General features: G+C 35.7%; 1 protein-coding gene across 1 annotated transcript; it reads left to right on the top strand.

The window, feature by feature from the left end:
* The first annotated feature begins 4,781 nt into the window (after positions 1 to 4,781).
* LOC111490278 (NADH dehydrogenase [ubiquinone] 1 beta subcomplex subunit 7) lies at positions 4,782 to 13,855 on the top strand. The gene is made up of 3 exons (XM_023138857.1): positions 4,782 to 5,204; positions 13,560 to 13,614; positions 13,656 to 13,855. Exon 1 carries the CDS (start codon positions 4,897 to 4,899, stop codon positions 5,185 to 5,187), a length of 291 nt encoding a protein of 96 aa, XP_022994625.1. The 5' UTR covers positions 4,782 to 4,896; the 3' UTR covers positions 5,188 to 5,204; positions 13,560 to 13,614; positions 13,656 to 13,855.
* Positions 13,856 to 16,909: the final 3,054 nt, after the last annotated feature.

The raw sequence follows: 16,909 nt of genomic DNA on the forward strand, positions 1-16,909 counted from the left end.
TTTTTTTTTTTTTTTTTTTTTTTTTTTCTTCAAGACAAGATGCATAAATAATTTCAAAATTTTTGTTTTATATAATTCTTTAATATGCTCAAATCCAAGAATTTTTGCACTAAAAGAAGTAAAAAGATTTGTACCTTCTAGATAATGCATCAGTTACCACGTTATCCTTACCTTACTTATATTTGATGACATACGAAATTTTTTCAATAAACTCCACCCACGTTGCATGCCTACGGTTCAGTTTGCTTTGACCCTTAAGATACTTTAAGCTTTTATGATCAAAGTGGATCACAAATTCTCTAGGCCATAAGTAGTGTTGCCACACCTGTCATGTGCTAACTAAAGAAAACAATTGTTTATCATAGGTAGGATAGTTCAATACTGCCCCATTTAGTTTTTCACTAAAATAAATTAAATATTTTCCATTTTGCATCAAAAAACACATATGCTCAAACCACTTGCATCACACTCAATTTCAAAAGTTTTATCAAAGTTACGTGAGACCAGTATGGTGCATTGGTTAATTTCTTCTTAAGCTTATTGAATATGTTCTCTTGCATATCTCCTCATTTAAAAACAACGTTCTTTTTCACTAAGTCATTCAATGGTGCAGCTATGATGCTAAAATCTTTTATAAATCTTTTATAGAAGCTAGCTAACCCATGAAACCTACAAACTTCACTTAATTTTTTGTGTTAGCCAATCCTGATTGATTTAACTTTCTCTTCATCTACTTCTACACCATTTTTACCAACTATGAAGCCAAGAAAGTTAATTTTTTCCATGAAAAAAACTACATTTATTAAAATTAGCATAAAGTTTCTCTTTTTTATTTTAAGCGTAATCAAAACTGACTTAACATGTTCCACATGCTCATGCAAGACCTTTGAATAAATTAGAATATCATCAAAATATACAACGACATGCTTTCCTAAATATTCTCTCAAAATGTGATTCATTAAGCCGTATAAATGTACTACGAGCATTAGTTAACCCAAAAGGCATAACAAGCCATTCATACAATCAAAACTTCGTTTTGAAAACTGTTTTTCATTCATCTCCTATATGCATTTTAATTTGATGATATCCATATTTCAAATCAACCTTTGTAAATAGACATGAACCATGCAATTCATCATGCATATCATCTAGCCTAGAAATAAGATATCAATACTTTACAGTGATTTTGTTGATGGCTCTACAATTCACGCAAATGCGCCACGTTCCATCTTTCTTTGGCACCAATAAGACTGGTACAGAACATGGACTCAAACTCTCTCGTATATAGCCCTTCTCCATGAGCTCCTCTACTTACCTCTGAATTTCTTTAGTCTCAATTGGGTTAGCTCTATAAGTTGGCCTATTAGGAATGACTACCCTCGGAATGAAATCTATTTTATGTTCAATACCTCTTATGGGAGGTAGTTCTTAGGTACTTCATCTAGGAACATGTTCTCAAATTCCTGTAAAAGAAATTGAAACATACTAGGCAAAGATAAATTTTTATGTTTAGAGACCAAACATTCTTCCTTGTACACAAGTACAGAGATGGTTTTTTGTGCAAACATTGCCCTTCTAACCTCTCCAACTCTAGCCAAACAACTCACTCTCTTTTCTTTTTTTTCAATTTCATTCTTCTTTTCACTATTTTCTCTCAATTCTTCTTCCTCAAACTCTTTACATTGCCCTTCTAACCTCTCCAACTCTAGCCAAACATCTCACTCTCTTTTCTTTTTTTTCAATTTCATTCTTCTTTTCACTATTTTCTCTCAAATTTTCTTCCTCAAACTCTTTCTTTTTTTTCTCTAAATTTAGTTGATCAGCAAATACATCTGTAGAACTCAAAAGTATAAGAGTGGCTTTTCTAACATCTTTTATAAAATAATACATATTCAAATAACCATCATATATGACCTTCCTATCAAATTGTTAAGGTCGGCCAAGCAATATGTCTCAAGCAAGCATTGGTAGCACATCACAAAGAACTTCATCTTTATATTTTCCCAATGTAAAAGAGATTAAAGCTTGAGAAACTACCTTCATTGTTCCACTGTCATTGAGTCATTAAAAGCTTGTAAGGTTTAGGATGATGTTGGGTTGGAATTTGCAACCTTTTGATCAGCATGGTGCTTACTATATTGGTGCAACTTCCACTATCAATAACAAGATTACAAGAAGTCCCCTCGACTAAACACCTTGTGTGAAATAGGATGCCTCTTTGATCATCAACACCATTCTTCGTAGCTTCAGTTTTAAGAAGTATTTTTGTAGCAAGTGGCAAATGACTCCGATCTTCCAATTCCTTCCCACTCTCTTGGATTTCTTCTTCAACTAGCTCATCTTGGTCATTTTCCTCACTATTTGTGACAACTTGTCCATTCTTGATGATCACGACTCTCTTGTTAGGACAATCATGACTAATATGACCAATTCCTTGACATTTCCAACATTTGAATGAGTGCGATGTGCACGAGCACGAATGCGCACAGATGAGGGTGTTCATGAGGCACATGAGACTATGGGGTTCCACTGACCTCCGGAAGTCGCTACATATTAGCTTGACCAGAGGGTCCAGGGGGTATGCGAGCGCTCTGGGGATTCACACTCGCACGTGTGAGTCGTGTGTAAGAAAGTATTACACTTTCAATTTGTCCGAGACTGGAGGCTACCCTTATGATGATTAGAAACAGGTCCCTAAATCATGATTGCATGTGTTTGCATTTGCATGGCCCCCTATAGTGGGGGCACTAACTGAGTATTCTTTGAAGTACTCAAGCCGTGTGCCACATCATTTTTCAGGTAAAGACGCACTTGTACGTAGGATGACGACATCGCGAGTAGAGACTGTGGCACGTGCATAGGGTAGACTCATATTTGAATTCATAGTCTTAAGTTATAATAGGTGGCTTTTCATTTCATTGTTTTAAACTAATTTGTATTTGTTTTTATTTTCTCTAAATTTCAATATTTCGTATTTAAGTACGTAAGATCATCGCTGTGTTTTCCAGAGAAGAAGTTGTTATAAGCGTTTTTCGAAGTTTAAGTTATAAATAATGTTCATGTAAGAATTAAATTTCTGCATTAGAGATGAGCATGAGACTATAGTAGCGCCTCTGAGTATGTGGAAATTTAGGGTTGTTACATACATACGAGAAGACACTAAAGACGTAAGAGAAATATCTTTTTATTATTATTATTTAAAAAGAAAATAACATAATAATTTGCGTGACCCAAACAATCATGCCATAAATCATATGAAGCACGTAGATATTTATTTTTAAGAATAGAAATAAAGACAGAGTTGCTGCACTTCAGTACATATAGCCCTTCATACCTTCTACCGGTTTACAACACCCTTTCTTTTTTATGATTCTAGCCCGTAAAAAGATTATTAGTAAATGTAACGAAAGGAGAAAGTTCGACGTTAATTAAAAAAATATTTTTAATGAGATGAGAGACAACAAGACATCTAATGAGTGAATATTTGGAATATGAGAAAGAGTACTAGTGTGATTAATGGATAGAGAGGCGCTGTTTCCTAGGATCACATAGTCCTTACCCCGTGTAATTTTTAGACTGATCCAAAATAGATGGATCGGTCTTCATATGGGCCAAAGCCCCAATGTCCAAAAACCAATTAGTAGTCTCGAATCCACCAATAGAATATGATGTGCTGAAAGCTTCGGCAAGGTGAGCATGAGCAGAGTCAATCCAAGCATATACCCTTGGTTGAAATGGTCAACATAATGGTCCTCAGCGCAGCATATTTGGCAACGAGATAATCGACGACCCTAACCCGAATGGGTTCGTCCTTAGTTGGAAGAGTTGTTATTGTGGGAATGAGAACGATTTCGCTGGTTGCTACGGGAGCAGGGTGGCTTCCATGGGTGTGACTACGATTAGTGGTTGTGAGTGTTGAATTAACTCAAAACTTTTAGCTTTAGAGATTAAATCTGTAAAACATGAGAGAGGGGTGAAAGCCACCTAATCAATAGAAAAAGTTGAAAAATCAATGCCGAGTTCACAAAGCAACCAATACACTTTATCAATTTCTCAATGGGTTTGCCAATGGTATGAAGTTGGTCACATATTATTTTGAAGGTATGGGCATAATCATATTAGGTGTCATATTTCATCAGCTGCAAGTCATCCTTGAGTCTTAGCTCACAAGCTTTTGAATGATGGCTGAACATAGTCTTCAATGCGAACCAAACATCATAGACAGTGGAAAGACCAACGACGACAACAATGAATTTTTTGGTGAGAGAGGAGAGAAAGAGACAAAAAAGTCGTTGATCGACTGCTTTCCACGTCAAATATTTGGTGTGAGTGTTGAGGAGGTTTCTAGTTCAAAACGAGATGGTGAAACCAAGGTCCCATCATCGTAGTCCAACATATCTTAATTCTTAAGGAGAGGGAGAAATTGACTTTTCCAAAAAAGATAATTGAAGGAAGAAAGCTTGATAGTGATCGTATGGATTAGAGTGTTGAAAGAAAGAAGATGAGAAGAGGTTCATAAACCATTGGGAATAAAGAATCGGGGTTGCTAAATCGAACGGGTTCTGTTACCATGAAAATATTTGCTCAAACCACCCCACAAAAAAGAGTGGTGAAAGTTTTCTATCGGTAATCATTTACAGAATTGAGTAGATTACAAAAGAAATGGAAGGAGCAGTAAATGGAATACAAATTTTGATATGAAAAAATTATTAAATAATTAGAATCGTAAGAAAAAAATAAAAATAAACAAAGACAAAACCTGCGGCCCTTTTAAAGTCCGGCCCGTATTCGTATGACAGGCCTATACATTGCGATTATCAGGAGTCTGTTCTTCAACTGAGATATTCACACTCAAGCTCACGAACCGGAGACGACGGGCGAAGAAATCAGATCGATATGGAAGTCCAGGGATCCTCGAAGAAGATGATAGCGACGCAGGCTGAGATGGTGGAGGCTAGGGTTCCAATTCCTTACAGAGACCAGTGCGCTCACTTGTTGATCCCTCTTAATAAGTGCCGCCAATCCGAGTTCTACCTCCCATGGAAATGCGAAAACGAGCGCCATTCCTACGAGAAATGTGAGTATGAGCTCGTTATGGAGAGGATGCTTCAGATGCAGAAGATCCGTGAGGAGGAGGCCAAATTCAAGAAGGGTATTCCTCTCATTCCCAAGACTGCCAATGTATGACGTCATTCCTTAATCAGGTTCGCTCAAATCTTCTTAAACGTTAGTGATTCTATTGATTTCTTGTTATTTTTACCGTGTCATCGATTTCTCATGATCTTGGTTCGAATGTTCAAAGTTCTATGTTTTCTTTTTCTCCTTTCGTATTAGGGCTATGATCTTTCTGACCTGAGACCGGATCGTGGATTGACCCCTATAGCATGATTAGATTATATTTTTCTCTTGATTTATGTTGGAACGGGTAAGAAAACGCATAAACTTATGGGTGAAGGCGTTTATGAAATTCTAGTATGACTTACACGTAGCAATTTGTGTGCAATATACGCCAGAATTGGAGGAATGAAAAAATTTGGGAATTTTTATGAAGGAAGAGCTGTTCTTCTGGGCTACCTAAAGTAAAGTAAAATAAGAAGATCATTATTTCCCAAGCTCGGGTGCTTGGGCACTACTTAGGGAACCAGTTATTTCCCCACCTTTGTCAATGAAAATAGAAACTCCTAATTGGTGGAAACAATTGGGCAAATAGTAAATCTTTCTCTAAAAGACCAAGGACCTATAGTGGGGTCTTGTTGTATTCACTTGTGCTTTATGAAATGAACCTACTCGATTGACTACTTGAGATAGGTCCATTCATCATTTCTTCTGGTCTGCCTCAAAACTCTCAAAGTTCACTTGGAACTTCTTATTGTGAGAGGGTATGTGCTCTTTTAGTTCTACTACTATGCTGCATTTGTTCAAATTTCTAAGGTCTTATAGTAGTATATTGTGTAAGCTTGTGCAGTAGGAAATTCTGTTTTCTAGGATAGTTAAAAGAAAATTATAAATGATTCACACCCCACAAGCATAATATTCTACCATTTTAAATTAGAAACTTTCACCATCCTAAGTGCAAATGATGCTCCAAAGTTACACAACTTATGTGAGTCTATTTTTCAACGGTAAAAGGATCATTATCATTTATCACAGCGGCCACACAAGCTTTCCCATTATTTAATCTATGCTCACAGTGCTTGTTCTTATTGTGTATTAGGAAATTTCTAAGAATTCCTCCCTCAGACGGGTCAAAAGAGTGCTTGTTATATCAAATAGGAGATTATCAAATTTACTTGTCTACTTTTTTAATCTTCACTACTTATTTCTTGATTCTGGGAACTCTAAAATTTTAGTGATGAAGCTTCATATGAAACTAAATTTTTATGATGTAGTAGAAAGTTACAAATAGTAAAAAACAACCCCCATTGCACTCTGTTTAAGAAAAGATTGCATCATAGCAGTTTCTGCAAAAATTATCTCCAAATAGACAACTTCCAACCCAGACCCAGAGCCTCTAGGAAAAACTTTCCCATCTTGAATTTATTATAGTATAGAGAAAGAATAACAACAGAACTCTCTTTCTAAAGAAACCCAAAATGAACTATTTTCTTTGCAACATAGTACCACCTCCAGTCTACAATCAATGCCAAAAAGACCTCAATAAATGGTCTATTATTCCTTTCCAACCAAATATTTAGTTTGAGGGATTGTACAGCATTGATCGAAAGCTTCTTTACTATTCCTTTGATCCATATTCTTAAAAAAAAAAATTGCTTCTCATGTTTTCTTTATTAAAGAATGATGAAAAAACCCCAAGAGAACCCCAACATTAGAAATAAAGAGTTACACATTTTCTTGCTAAAAGAGCGTAAATCAAATAAGAGCAATGTATCCACATTGAAAATTGTTCTCAGACAGTGTACTCAGGGTACACTCATGTGATTGCACATAGCAAGTGGTTGAGTGATATCTTAAGCGAGCATGTTCAATAAGGCACTTCTTTTCACTCACAAATGAAGAGGAATCAAATAAAGAAGAAGAGGGGGAGAGGAGAAGGAGGAAGAGTTAGAAAAAGAAGAAGAGTGGGAGGCTGAAGAGATGGGAAAAGAAGAAGAAAAGAGGGAGGAGGAGACAAAGTCAAAAGGCTCATTCTTACATTTGCTAGAAGCACTAATGAAGTGCTAACTACATGGCATTTGAATTGTCAAATGACAATATTCCTCGAATAAATGCTCGGGTTTTTATTTACAACTTTGTTGAAATGGTTGCTTGAGGCACAAGACATGAGGTTGTTTTTATACAAAATAAAAGACTTGTTGCTTATTTTAATGATGTTCTTTTGGAGTGGTACACCGAAAACTAACTTATGAGAGCTTGTTGTCATTGCTTTAGAACTACAAAAAATGGAGATATCATGTTTTGGGTAGGAGCATTGGATGATTTATCAAGTTCATCTTCATTGTTTTCTTTTTCAAGCTTTTCAATCATCCATTCTTACTTGACCCCATTATCATTAAAACCTTTATTCTTTTCTAATGAAGAATCAAACTTTCTCTGAGGAAAAAATGAAAGAATACAAAGGTTTCCTAAAAAACAAGTGTGCAAAAGAAAGATTTGCTAAAGGAAAGGATTCAAAATGAGTGAGCCTAACAAATAGTTACAAAAAGACTTCATCATCAACCCAATTGAGAAACATTGAACTTATCTAGGGAGTAGAAATCACAAGGGCCTCTCTCCACTCTAAAGATTCTATTGTTCCTTTCCTCCTTACATAACCCATAATAAATCACACACGTTGGCTTGCCACAAAAACCTCCATTCCTCTCAAAAAGGCAAATGAAGAAGGAACTTTTCAACATCTCCCTCTGGCTCCCTAAAGGCCCAACAATAAAAATACTCGATATAGATTGAGAAAAGTTGCAATTTCTTAGATATGATCTAAGCTTTCCTTTGCCTTTTGACAAAGAATGCAACGGAATGGTAATTTGATCAAAGAAGAAAACTTGATCAGAAGCCAATTTAACATGCTCTGATAAGGCAACCTCCTCAACCTGACGATCCAAGCTTTTGTTGAAGTTAAAACCCTTGAATCAAAGAAATTAACACCTTATACGAAATTCGGATCAACCAAGAGATAAAGCTAGAATTAAACTTGATCAAGGCTTGATTGAATGACTCGGATGCAACCTACCACAAGAATTGCATGAAACTTAGAAAGGACAATCGAACTTGATCAAGACTTGATTGAATGGCCCGAATGAAATCTACCACAAGAATTGCATGAAATTTAGAAATGACAAAGATGCTTAAATTTCTAAGGGTGAAAGTCTCAACTTGAGAGCTTAATTTCATTCATAAAAAGTTTGTTTTTTACCTACTAATTTGTGGGTATTTATAGTCTCTCCACAAAAGAAACTTCCAACTCTAAAAATGTTCACTAAAAGATGTTAGTGGCCATGATTGGTAAGTTACTCCCCACTGCCCTTCAAATGCCCACTAAAAAAGAAGTTAAAAGGCCATTTTGATGAGTAACTTCCGACCCTTTTGCCCACTCCAAGAAGTTATGGAATTAAAATAATAAATAAAGTTTGCGAATAAATTATCAATCAAGTGATATTTATAGCAACTCCATGCTCCACTTCAATTGTGCAAATATTCACTTTCGAAGCTCCAAATGTTTCTTCCTCAATCAAATTAGCTTGTAACACATGAAATAAAAGTTGAACTGAGCCTATCCAATTTTCTAGATGAAGAATGAATGCTTGTTGAATTTTCTTGGCCTTGGATCTTGTAATAGGTCTAGTTGGAACATTTGGAACACCGTGATCCAAGGCCAAGAAGATGCATTTGTTTTTGGAAATTTTACATTCTATGAAGATAAGAAAACATACTCACTAGACAAACCCCTTGTAGGATCAGTACTCCAAAGGCAAAAATCTGAACTCTCCAATCAATGATAAGAGAGCCATGACATTCATCGTTTTCTTCTTGGACAATGAACGCTAGAAACCAAGTGATAAAAAAGGAGAGCTCATAGATTGAACGACGTCAACCACAAAATAGTTTATGTAGATGTCAAATAATACAAACGAGGAAATGTAATGCAAAGTGGTCAATCCCCCCACCCATTTATCATACAAAACGTATGTTTCCTTCCGAACATAAGAAAAAGTGTACCAAGTGAGAAAAGAAGGGAGCTCATTGGATATTTCTCTCTACAAGTTTGTGCCTTTAAACTCCTTAATTTTAACCTCCAAGGTTCACCAGCTTCCCCACCACCTCCCAACTCGCTAAATGAGCACCTTTCCCCTCTTCAATCTCTTTCTGTAAAAAGTCCCTCCCAAGCTTCTCTAAATTATTGCAAACAGAATAGGGAAGCTTTAAAAAGGAGAAAAAGTATAAACCATAGTAGGTTTGTCACCGTCAACAAGCCTTAAAACAAAAACTAAGAGTCTTGGTGTCTTTAAACTATGCACAACTGAGTATCTAAAAGATGATATCAAAACAGTGTCAGCTCTGCTTTCTTACCCTTTGGTTCCTTTGCCCGTCTACAATTTGTCTATATCTCATAAATGAGCATTTTCCTCAAATCAGCTTTATTCCTATGAATATTTGCTAGTGTAAGGTGAGGTCACAAAACAGGTAGTAGTTCGTCTTATCAATCTACGGTGATTTGTGGAACTCTCATCTTGTTTAGCACATACATGTGGTGATAAATAGGACTACTAAGTGCCACAACTCTTGTAAGACACCTTTGGTCCTTTCCAACATCTTCCATAATTAAATCTGAATAATGAACAACACATTGCTTCCACTACATAAATAAATGGGGCCGTTTTGCTTTTAAATATTTTCTAGCTCGGTTGAGATCTATAGCAATGCAGATTACATTTTCTTCTCCAATTTTCTCCACCATGCCATGGCATCTGAGCAGTTCAAATCTATTTTCATCGAAATTGATGTTGGAAGATGCATCAATGGATTTCAAAAAAAAATTTCAGCAGAAAGATAAACTAAAAAGATTATTAGAGTTTTGTCCTTCCTATTAGTTCTGACTCTGCTGAGATCAATGAACAACCACTTTTTTCCTTTCAACCTCATGACTAGTTAATAGATCATTTGTGAGTTCTACTTTCTTTTCCAAATAGGTTACTCTAGCCTCATAATAAGGAGATATCAGACTGAGACCAAATTGCCCACAACTTCTAGCATCACATGAAAACTTCTTTAAGCGAATAATACTTCTAGGATCAAATGAAAACTTCTTTAAGTGAATAATGCTGCTTGATAAATACGACATGTGATGAATTGTATTGTTCTATCCTTCCCCTCTTAGTTCTATAAAATGGTTGTTTGCTCAAGCTGTTTCAATCTATTTCTATCATTAACAAGTTTATTCGAATGTGGACAAACAAATTTATGCAAAGCCCCACTTTTCCATGGTGGCTTTGCTTTTGATCGAGATTGACGTTCAGAGCTGGAACTAGCTCTTTCTCTTCTTCCTTAACACATTGCAACTCATGGTTATTTGCTTTCTAGATGTTCCACATTTTTACCCCCAACCACTTTCATTACATCCTCCTTTATCTTTTTCATCACATCCTCCTTTAAATCAATAAGCATCATAGCTTGAGAGGGCATTACTCTCTTCCCTCTTTGCTTTTGACCTTATTTGGTACTGTTTCATTTCATCTCTTACACTTCAAACATGCTTTTATACATTCCTATTTCCTCAACTAAATGTGCTGCTCAACGAGTGCTACCTTTGAGAATTTTTTTGCAAATATAAATTAGCAAGTGCTTGTATCCTATTCATTTCCCCAAAGGGCATGTTTCTCCTCAAGAAGTTTGCATTTTTACTCCACTTCTCCCATCTCACTGTAATACTATATTTTTATAATTTAATTATTTAAATAGAGGATTCAATAAATTGTCTCTTATTAAAAAAAAAGATTGAGGATTCAGCAACAACCTTAAAAAAAGGCTCAAGAGAGATCCTTTTGGGATGTGGTATTCCCGATGGCATTTGGAGTGTTTGTTTTTAGGCATTTAACTTTCGTACTACCTGCTCTTAGAGTTGTAAAGAGACAATTGAGGAGTTTCCTCTTTGTTTGTTTTTCATGAGAAAAGGTTTTTCATACATCTCCTTTTTGTATGGCTTGCTCGTTAGGCCTCGAGGACAGTTTTGCTCAAGGAACTTATCTCTTTAGAGGAAGTTAAAAAGGTTGTTTTTGGGTTGGATAGAAACTAAGCTCGTGGACTAGATAGTTTTTCTTTGGCCTTTTTCCAAGACAACTGGGAGCGTATCAAGATGATTTGTGGAAAGTATGTAGCGAGTTCCATGAGAGAGACAGTTTAGATAAATCGTTACATGAAACTTGATACGAAATAAGGCGTCTTAATCATGTCAGAAAGACTTTAAGGTGGATGATGGAGTTTGTACCCTACTTGCTGTTCCTGATGACAAAATAGAGTTGCATTTAGTGAACTCAATTGCAACTCATGCTTCATTAAAAACAAATCAAGTTTCATTTATGGAAATAGTACCCCAATCTATTGCAAACCACTTCAAGAAAAGCTTTAATTACTTTCAGATAGGTTACAAACTTTTGGTTGACCGATTAACATATTAACTCTCGGACTTAGTGAGGTTTCATTGTATTTTTCAATGTTAAAATATTATTTTCAATGTTTTAGGTTATAGTTTTGCTGTGGCCATAATGATATTGATGGGTGTGAGAGTTACAACCTTTCAATTGACAATGAGTTATTTTCAAGGTGGTTATAAATAGTCATTTCTGTTGCTTTATAATTTAGATTTTGGATATTGTAATGAAAGTGGTATATTTTGCTTCTTAGAGCCAGAGTCTTTGTGGCCCATGATTGTTGTACATAAATGTGTCTGTTTCTAGGCTGGTCATTCCTGTGGTCTCCAGATGCACATTTAGAAGTCCTTAGAAAATCACCCATTGCTTACCTTGTTTTATTAATGAATTCAAATTCTTGGTGGTTAATGGGGCTTGCATTCCGCTGTGGAAAGATTTGTGGTTCAATTAGTGCTATGGATGATTTCCTCCTCCATTTTGATTTTGATTTTAGAGTGCCTCTTTGAGATGCTGTGTTTGAAGACTTGTCTTAAACTTTTTGTGTTACAAGCTATTTGTCTCGTGTTATAAACATTAGCAACTCATGTAGGTGGGTCTTGAGTCTTCGACATTTCTTATCAAGTCTTCTTTTCACTAAATTTCACATCCCATTTACCTTGCCCCCACCCTTCTTTCAATCTGATTGGTTAGCTAGAATTCCAAAGTTCAAGTTGTCTGAATGTCTATTTCCTTGGTATGTCAAACATTGAGGACTTTGTCCGAAAATCTTCTTGGTCTTGGGTCCCTAGTGGTCTTGAGTGAAGTAGGAGAGCTTTTAAAAATATAAGAAGTCGAGAGACTGTTTGGAGTAGGTGCATTCCATGTCTCTCTTTGGACATGCTCATCTAATGATTTTGATTATTTTTTATCCTTCGTATTCCTTTTCATTTGTTCCTTTGTTTTGGCCCTTCTATTTTGTAGACCTCTCTACGTTATTCTTCCGTATGACTTGATAAAAGCTAGTTTCTTATAATAATTTTTTTTAGGCATTTAACACTTTTTTTATAAATCTTTCTGTAGTCTCTGATTTCACAACCAAAACTATTTTTATTGCCTATGGTATTTATGTAGTTGGGAAAATCATGAGATTTATCCATATGTCAATTATTTTGTGTGGATAATTCAATCTATGTTCTCTTTAGGTGTTTGTGGTTGCCCTTGCTTTCTTATATTTGGATTAGGCTGTTGGGTAAAATATGCAATTGCTAAATAAGTGATTCAAGAGTCTTGAGGTATGGAAGTAATTTCCTTGGTTGAGGTTCTCAGCAGCGTGGGTTTTCCCTGCTTCATTACCTGACCTTCCATTTGAGTTGTTTTGAAGGGATGCTTTTCTTAAAATGTTACTGTTGAATCTCTTTGTTGAAAACCACGGAGGGTGGAAACATGAATTTGTCATCATTGGAAAGGTTTTGCTCCATATTTGGGGTGCAAATAGGGGAGAGATTTGAACCTTCGAAAATATATGTCTTAATATGCTTAGGTTAGAGAAATTTGGTAGGTTTTTGTCTTTCACTACAGTGATTCAAAAAGTACATTAAAAGAACATTTCCTTTATATTCATTCTTCAGAGGTGTATCACCATTTCTCGTGATGATATCCATATGTCTGACATGTTGATTCTAGTGGATTCTTCTTCTAGGAATTTTTTTTCAATTATTTCGAATGGTTTTATGTACCTTGATTTTGGAATCTCATTGGAACATTATTACTACATTTTTGTCTTTTTACTTGTCCACATCGAGCACATTAAAGATTAGAAGTTGATCTTACAACTTTGTTGCATAGAGAAAATGGGCTTGGACTGTTACATTAATGTGAAAATTCAAAATTTCTGGGTGTCAAATTATAAAATTTCTTGATTTACTTTGCATGCATCATGTGGAGTTACCTATTAACTGTTTCACGTAAATCTGACAGGAAGCCGTAAACTGCTGAGACGCGTGTCATGTTCACTATTTTCCGGCGCCAGCAATTGGTTGGCATTTGAAACTGTTTGGTCGTTTGTAAAAACTCTTAGTTTCTATTATCATCTTTCCAAACTTTAAATCTGTTGAGAATTCTCCATCAGCATTTGGAATAAAGTTATCCCTTACCAAAAAACGTGTAAACTTGATCCTTTGATTTCTTTGTTAAAATATCATCATGTTGATGTGTATTGAATCTTGAATATCATTTTGCTTTGTGGATTTAGTCTGATGTCTCAAATTTTGAAACTTTTAGTCGAGGTTTAGCCAGAGCACCTGATCTACTCAGGTTGATAATGTGAAATGAGATTGGAGGGGTTCACATTTTCACATTTTTCTTCCCCTGAGTTTATATTGGAATTTAATAATTTGAATGTATTTTTTTTTAACCTTTTTATTTAATTATTTGATTATGTTTTAGATTTTTTAGCGTCCAGGTTCAACATCTTAAGCTTAGGGGCTTAAAATGGGGGTTTAGATAGTCTAGATTTAAGAGAATTCTTTCAGTGTTAAGTTTAAGAAGTCCGGATTTGGAACGTCGGATCAAAGTCTAGATTTATAATGTAGATCTTGAAATCTTTGGAGTCCTTGATATATTTAATTGTATTGAATAAATAGTTTGATTTTATATCAGTTTGTAAATTAAATATTATTTTTATCTATGTTTTTATCTATATTTAATTGTGGTTGTGTAATGATACTTATAGTACTTTCATATTTATCCTAACATGAATTTTTCATGAGGCAGACACGTTAGCGGTTCCATACATGCTTGTCTATGGTACGCCATAGTATCTTAAAAGACTTGAACATAATCATAACATTATAGCAAACATGATCGACACTTCAACAAGGACTTTAACATTCATAATAAATTTATTTAAAACAATAAATTATCAATAACATAGCAGAAAAATAGATAACATTAACTTAATTAATGTCTTGATCTAACCAAGTGCTACAAAACCAAATATGAATGCAACTAAACCAACTTCTCTTCCATGGCCTTCCTAGCTATCTTGTCATGTGTACAAGTGTTCTTCACCTTTACCTGGAAAAAGTAGCATGTGGCACCTACCTTTACCTCGGAAAAAGTAGCATGCAATAATGATGAGATCTATTCTTTCATAAAACATCATTTCTTTGGTCTCTACTTTACGATCTAGGCAGAATTGGATGTAAAGTACTTCTATACACATAGTTTATGCAAGCGCACATGGACCACAGGCAGACACGTATGTATCTTTGACTAGTGTACACTCACACTACAAAAAACCGCGAGGGAAAGGAACACCTAATATTATGGTGTATATAATATCGTACTGTACTCGTCCATACTAATCATAACAGGAAGTATTTTAATGCATGTGACATACAACATGCATGAGGTCCACGTAGTTTTAAATCATGACATATATGTATGATGTAGACCATACGTTTGTTCTTTTCGTAAATATAAATTTCATGAATAATATACGTGCCTTAATAGTATCTCATAAACCTGGAGTGAACATTTCTAATACAATGTGTAGAAAAACATATTGAAAGGCTTTATGCATCATACAACATTGATTTCACGACAAGATCCATAACATACGCTCAGTTTGATCGTTCATTTGAGAATGGAAGGAAGAACTAAAGTCAAGGCGGGTACCCAACGCTTTCTGGAGTCTATGCCAAAATGTTGGCGTAAAGCGTGGGTCTTGATCCGACATTATCGTCATCAGAAATCCATACAACCTTACAATTTCTTTCATGCACAACCGTGCCTACTTATCTACCGTAATGTTGTCTTGTTAGGTAGGAAGTGTGCCGACCTATGGACTACGATAAAATCCATAGCGATGTTTTTCCACTTCCATTTTGACACACTGAGGGTTGCAATAATCATGTCGTCCTTATCACTTAATGACATACCAAACACTTGCTTACTAAATCTGCTAGGTCCTTTTTCATACTTTGCCACCAGAAATGTAGTTTCAAGTCTTGATACATCTTAGTACCAATTGGATACATAGAGAATGGTGAGTTGTGAGCCTTAATTAGTATCTCATTCCTCAGTTCCTCCACTACTAGGATGTATAGTCGTCCTTGACATAGTAACCCACCATTTGATGATTTTGAGAAACTGTCCACTAAGCTCTCTGTTAACTGACCAAAAATCTTGGCTAATATGGGGTCCACTCGTTGAGATTTAGTAATCCGTTGTTGAAGTGTGGGTTGGACGGTGAATTGAGCCATCTGAGCTACAACTCCTTCAGTTACTACTGCTATATTGGCTCATTCGAAGTTCGCCTGCACCCGTAACTCTCTGGTGTGAGGACCGACGAGTGTGTTGTTTTTTGGCTTAGAGCATTGACGACTATGTTTGCTTTTATAGGGTGGTATTGAATATCTATGTCGTAATCCTTCTCCAATACTAACCATCTTTGCTATCGCATGTTCAATTCTTTCTTGGTGAAAAAATATTTTAAGCTTTTGTGGTTAGTATAAATCTGAGTCTTTTCTCCATACAGGTAGTGTCATCAGATTTTAAGTGCAAACACCACCACGCCTAACTCTAAGTGATAAGTAGGGTAGTTTGCTCAAGTCCTTCAATTAACGGGACGCATATGCTACAAACTTCCCATGTTGCATCAATACACATTCTAGTCCCTTCTTATAGGTGTCACTATATATCACATATCCCTCTAAGCTCTTAGGGACTGTGACTACTGAGCCGACACTACCTTTTTTTTCGGCCTTGAAAGCTTGCCTCACGTATGAAACTCCATAAAAATGAAACACCCTTCTTCCGTCAATGGTGTGAGCGGTGAGGCTATCTTGGTGAAGTCTTACACAAAGCGTCAGTAGTACTCTACTAGCCCCAAAAAACTACATACCTCGATAATTGTAGTCGAGCAATTCCACTTAGTGACCGCTTCGATTTTGATGGGATCTACTAAAATTCCATCATGCGACACCACATGCCCTAAAAATAAGACTTTTCATAGCCATAATTTGCATTTAGAGAAATTTTCGTACAACTTATTCTCTCTCAAAATTGTTCGGACTTTTCGAAGGTGCCTCTAATGTTCTTGAAGTCTTTGAGTACACTAGGATGTCATCTATAGACATGGTGAAAAATGTGTCTAGACACTCATTGAATAATCATTTCTTTAGTTCCATAAATACAACAGAGGCGTTAGTGAGACCAAAAGATATGACTGCAAACTCAGAGTGCTTGTACCGTGTTTTAAATGTTGTTTTCGGTACATCCCCTCTTTAATCTTAATATGGGGATAACTTGATTAAAGATCTATC

Source organism: Cucurbita maxima, unplaced genomic scaffold, assembly GCF_002738345.1.
Source record: "Cucurbita maxima cultivar Rimu unplaced genomic scaffold, Cmax_1.0 Cma_Scf00001, whole genome shotgun sequence".
Taxonomy (NCBI): Eukaryota; Viridiplantae; Streptophyta; class Magnoliopsida; order Cucurbitales; family Cucurbitaceae; genus Cucurbita; species Cucurbita maxima.

Excerpts from the sequence above, each read along its gene's own strand:
- LOC111490278 (XM_023138857.1), top strand. The coding sequence starts at position 4,897 with ATGGAAGTCCAGGGATCCTCGAAGAAGATGATAGCGACGCAGGCTGAG.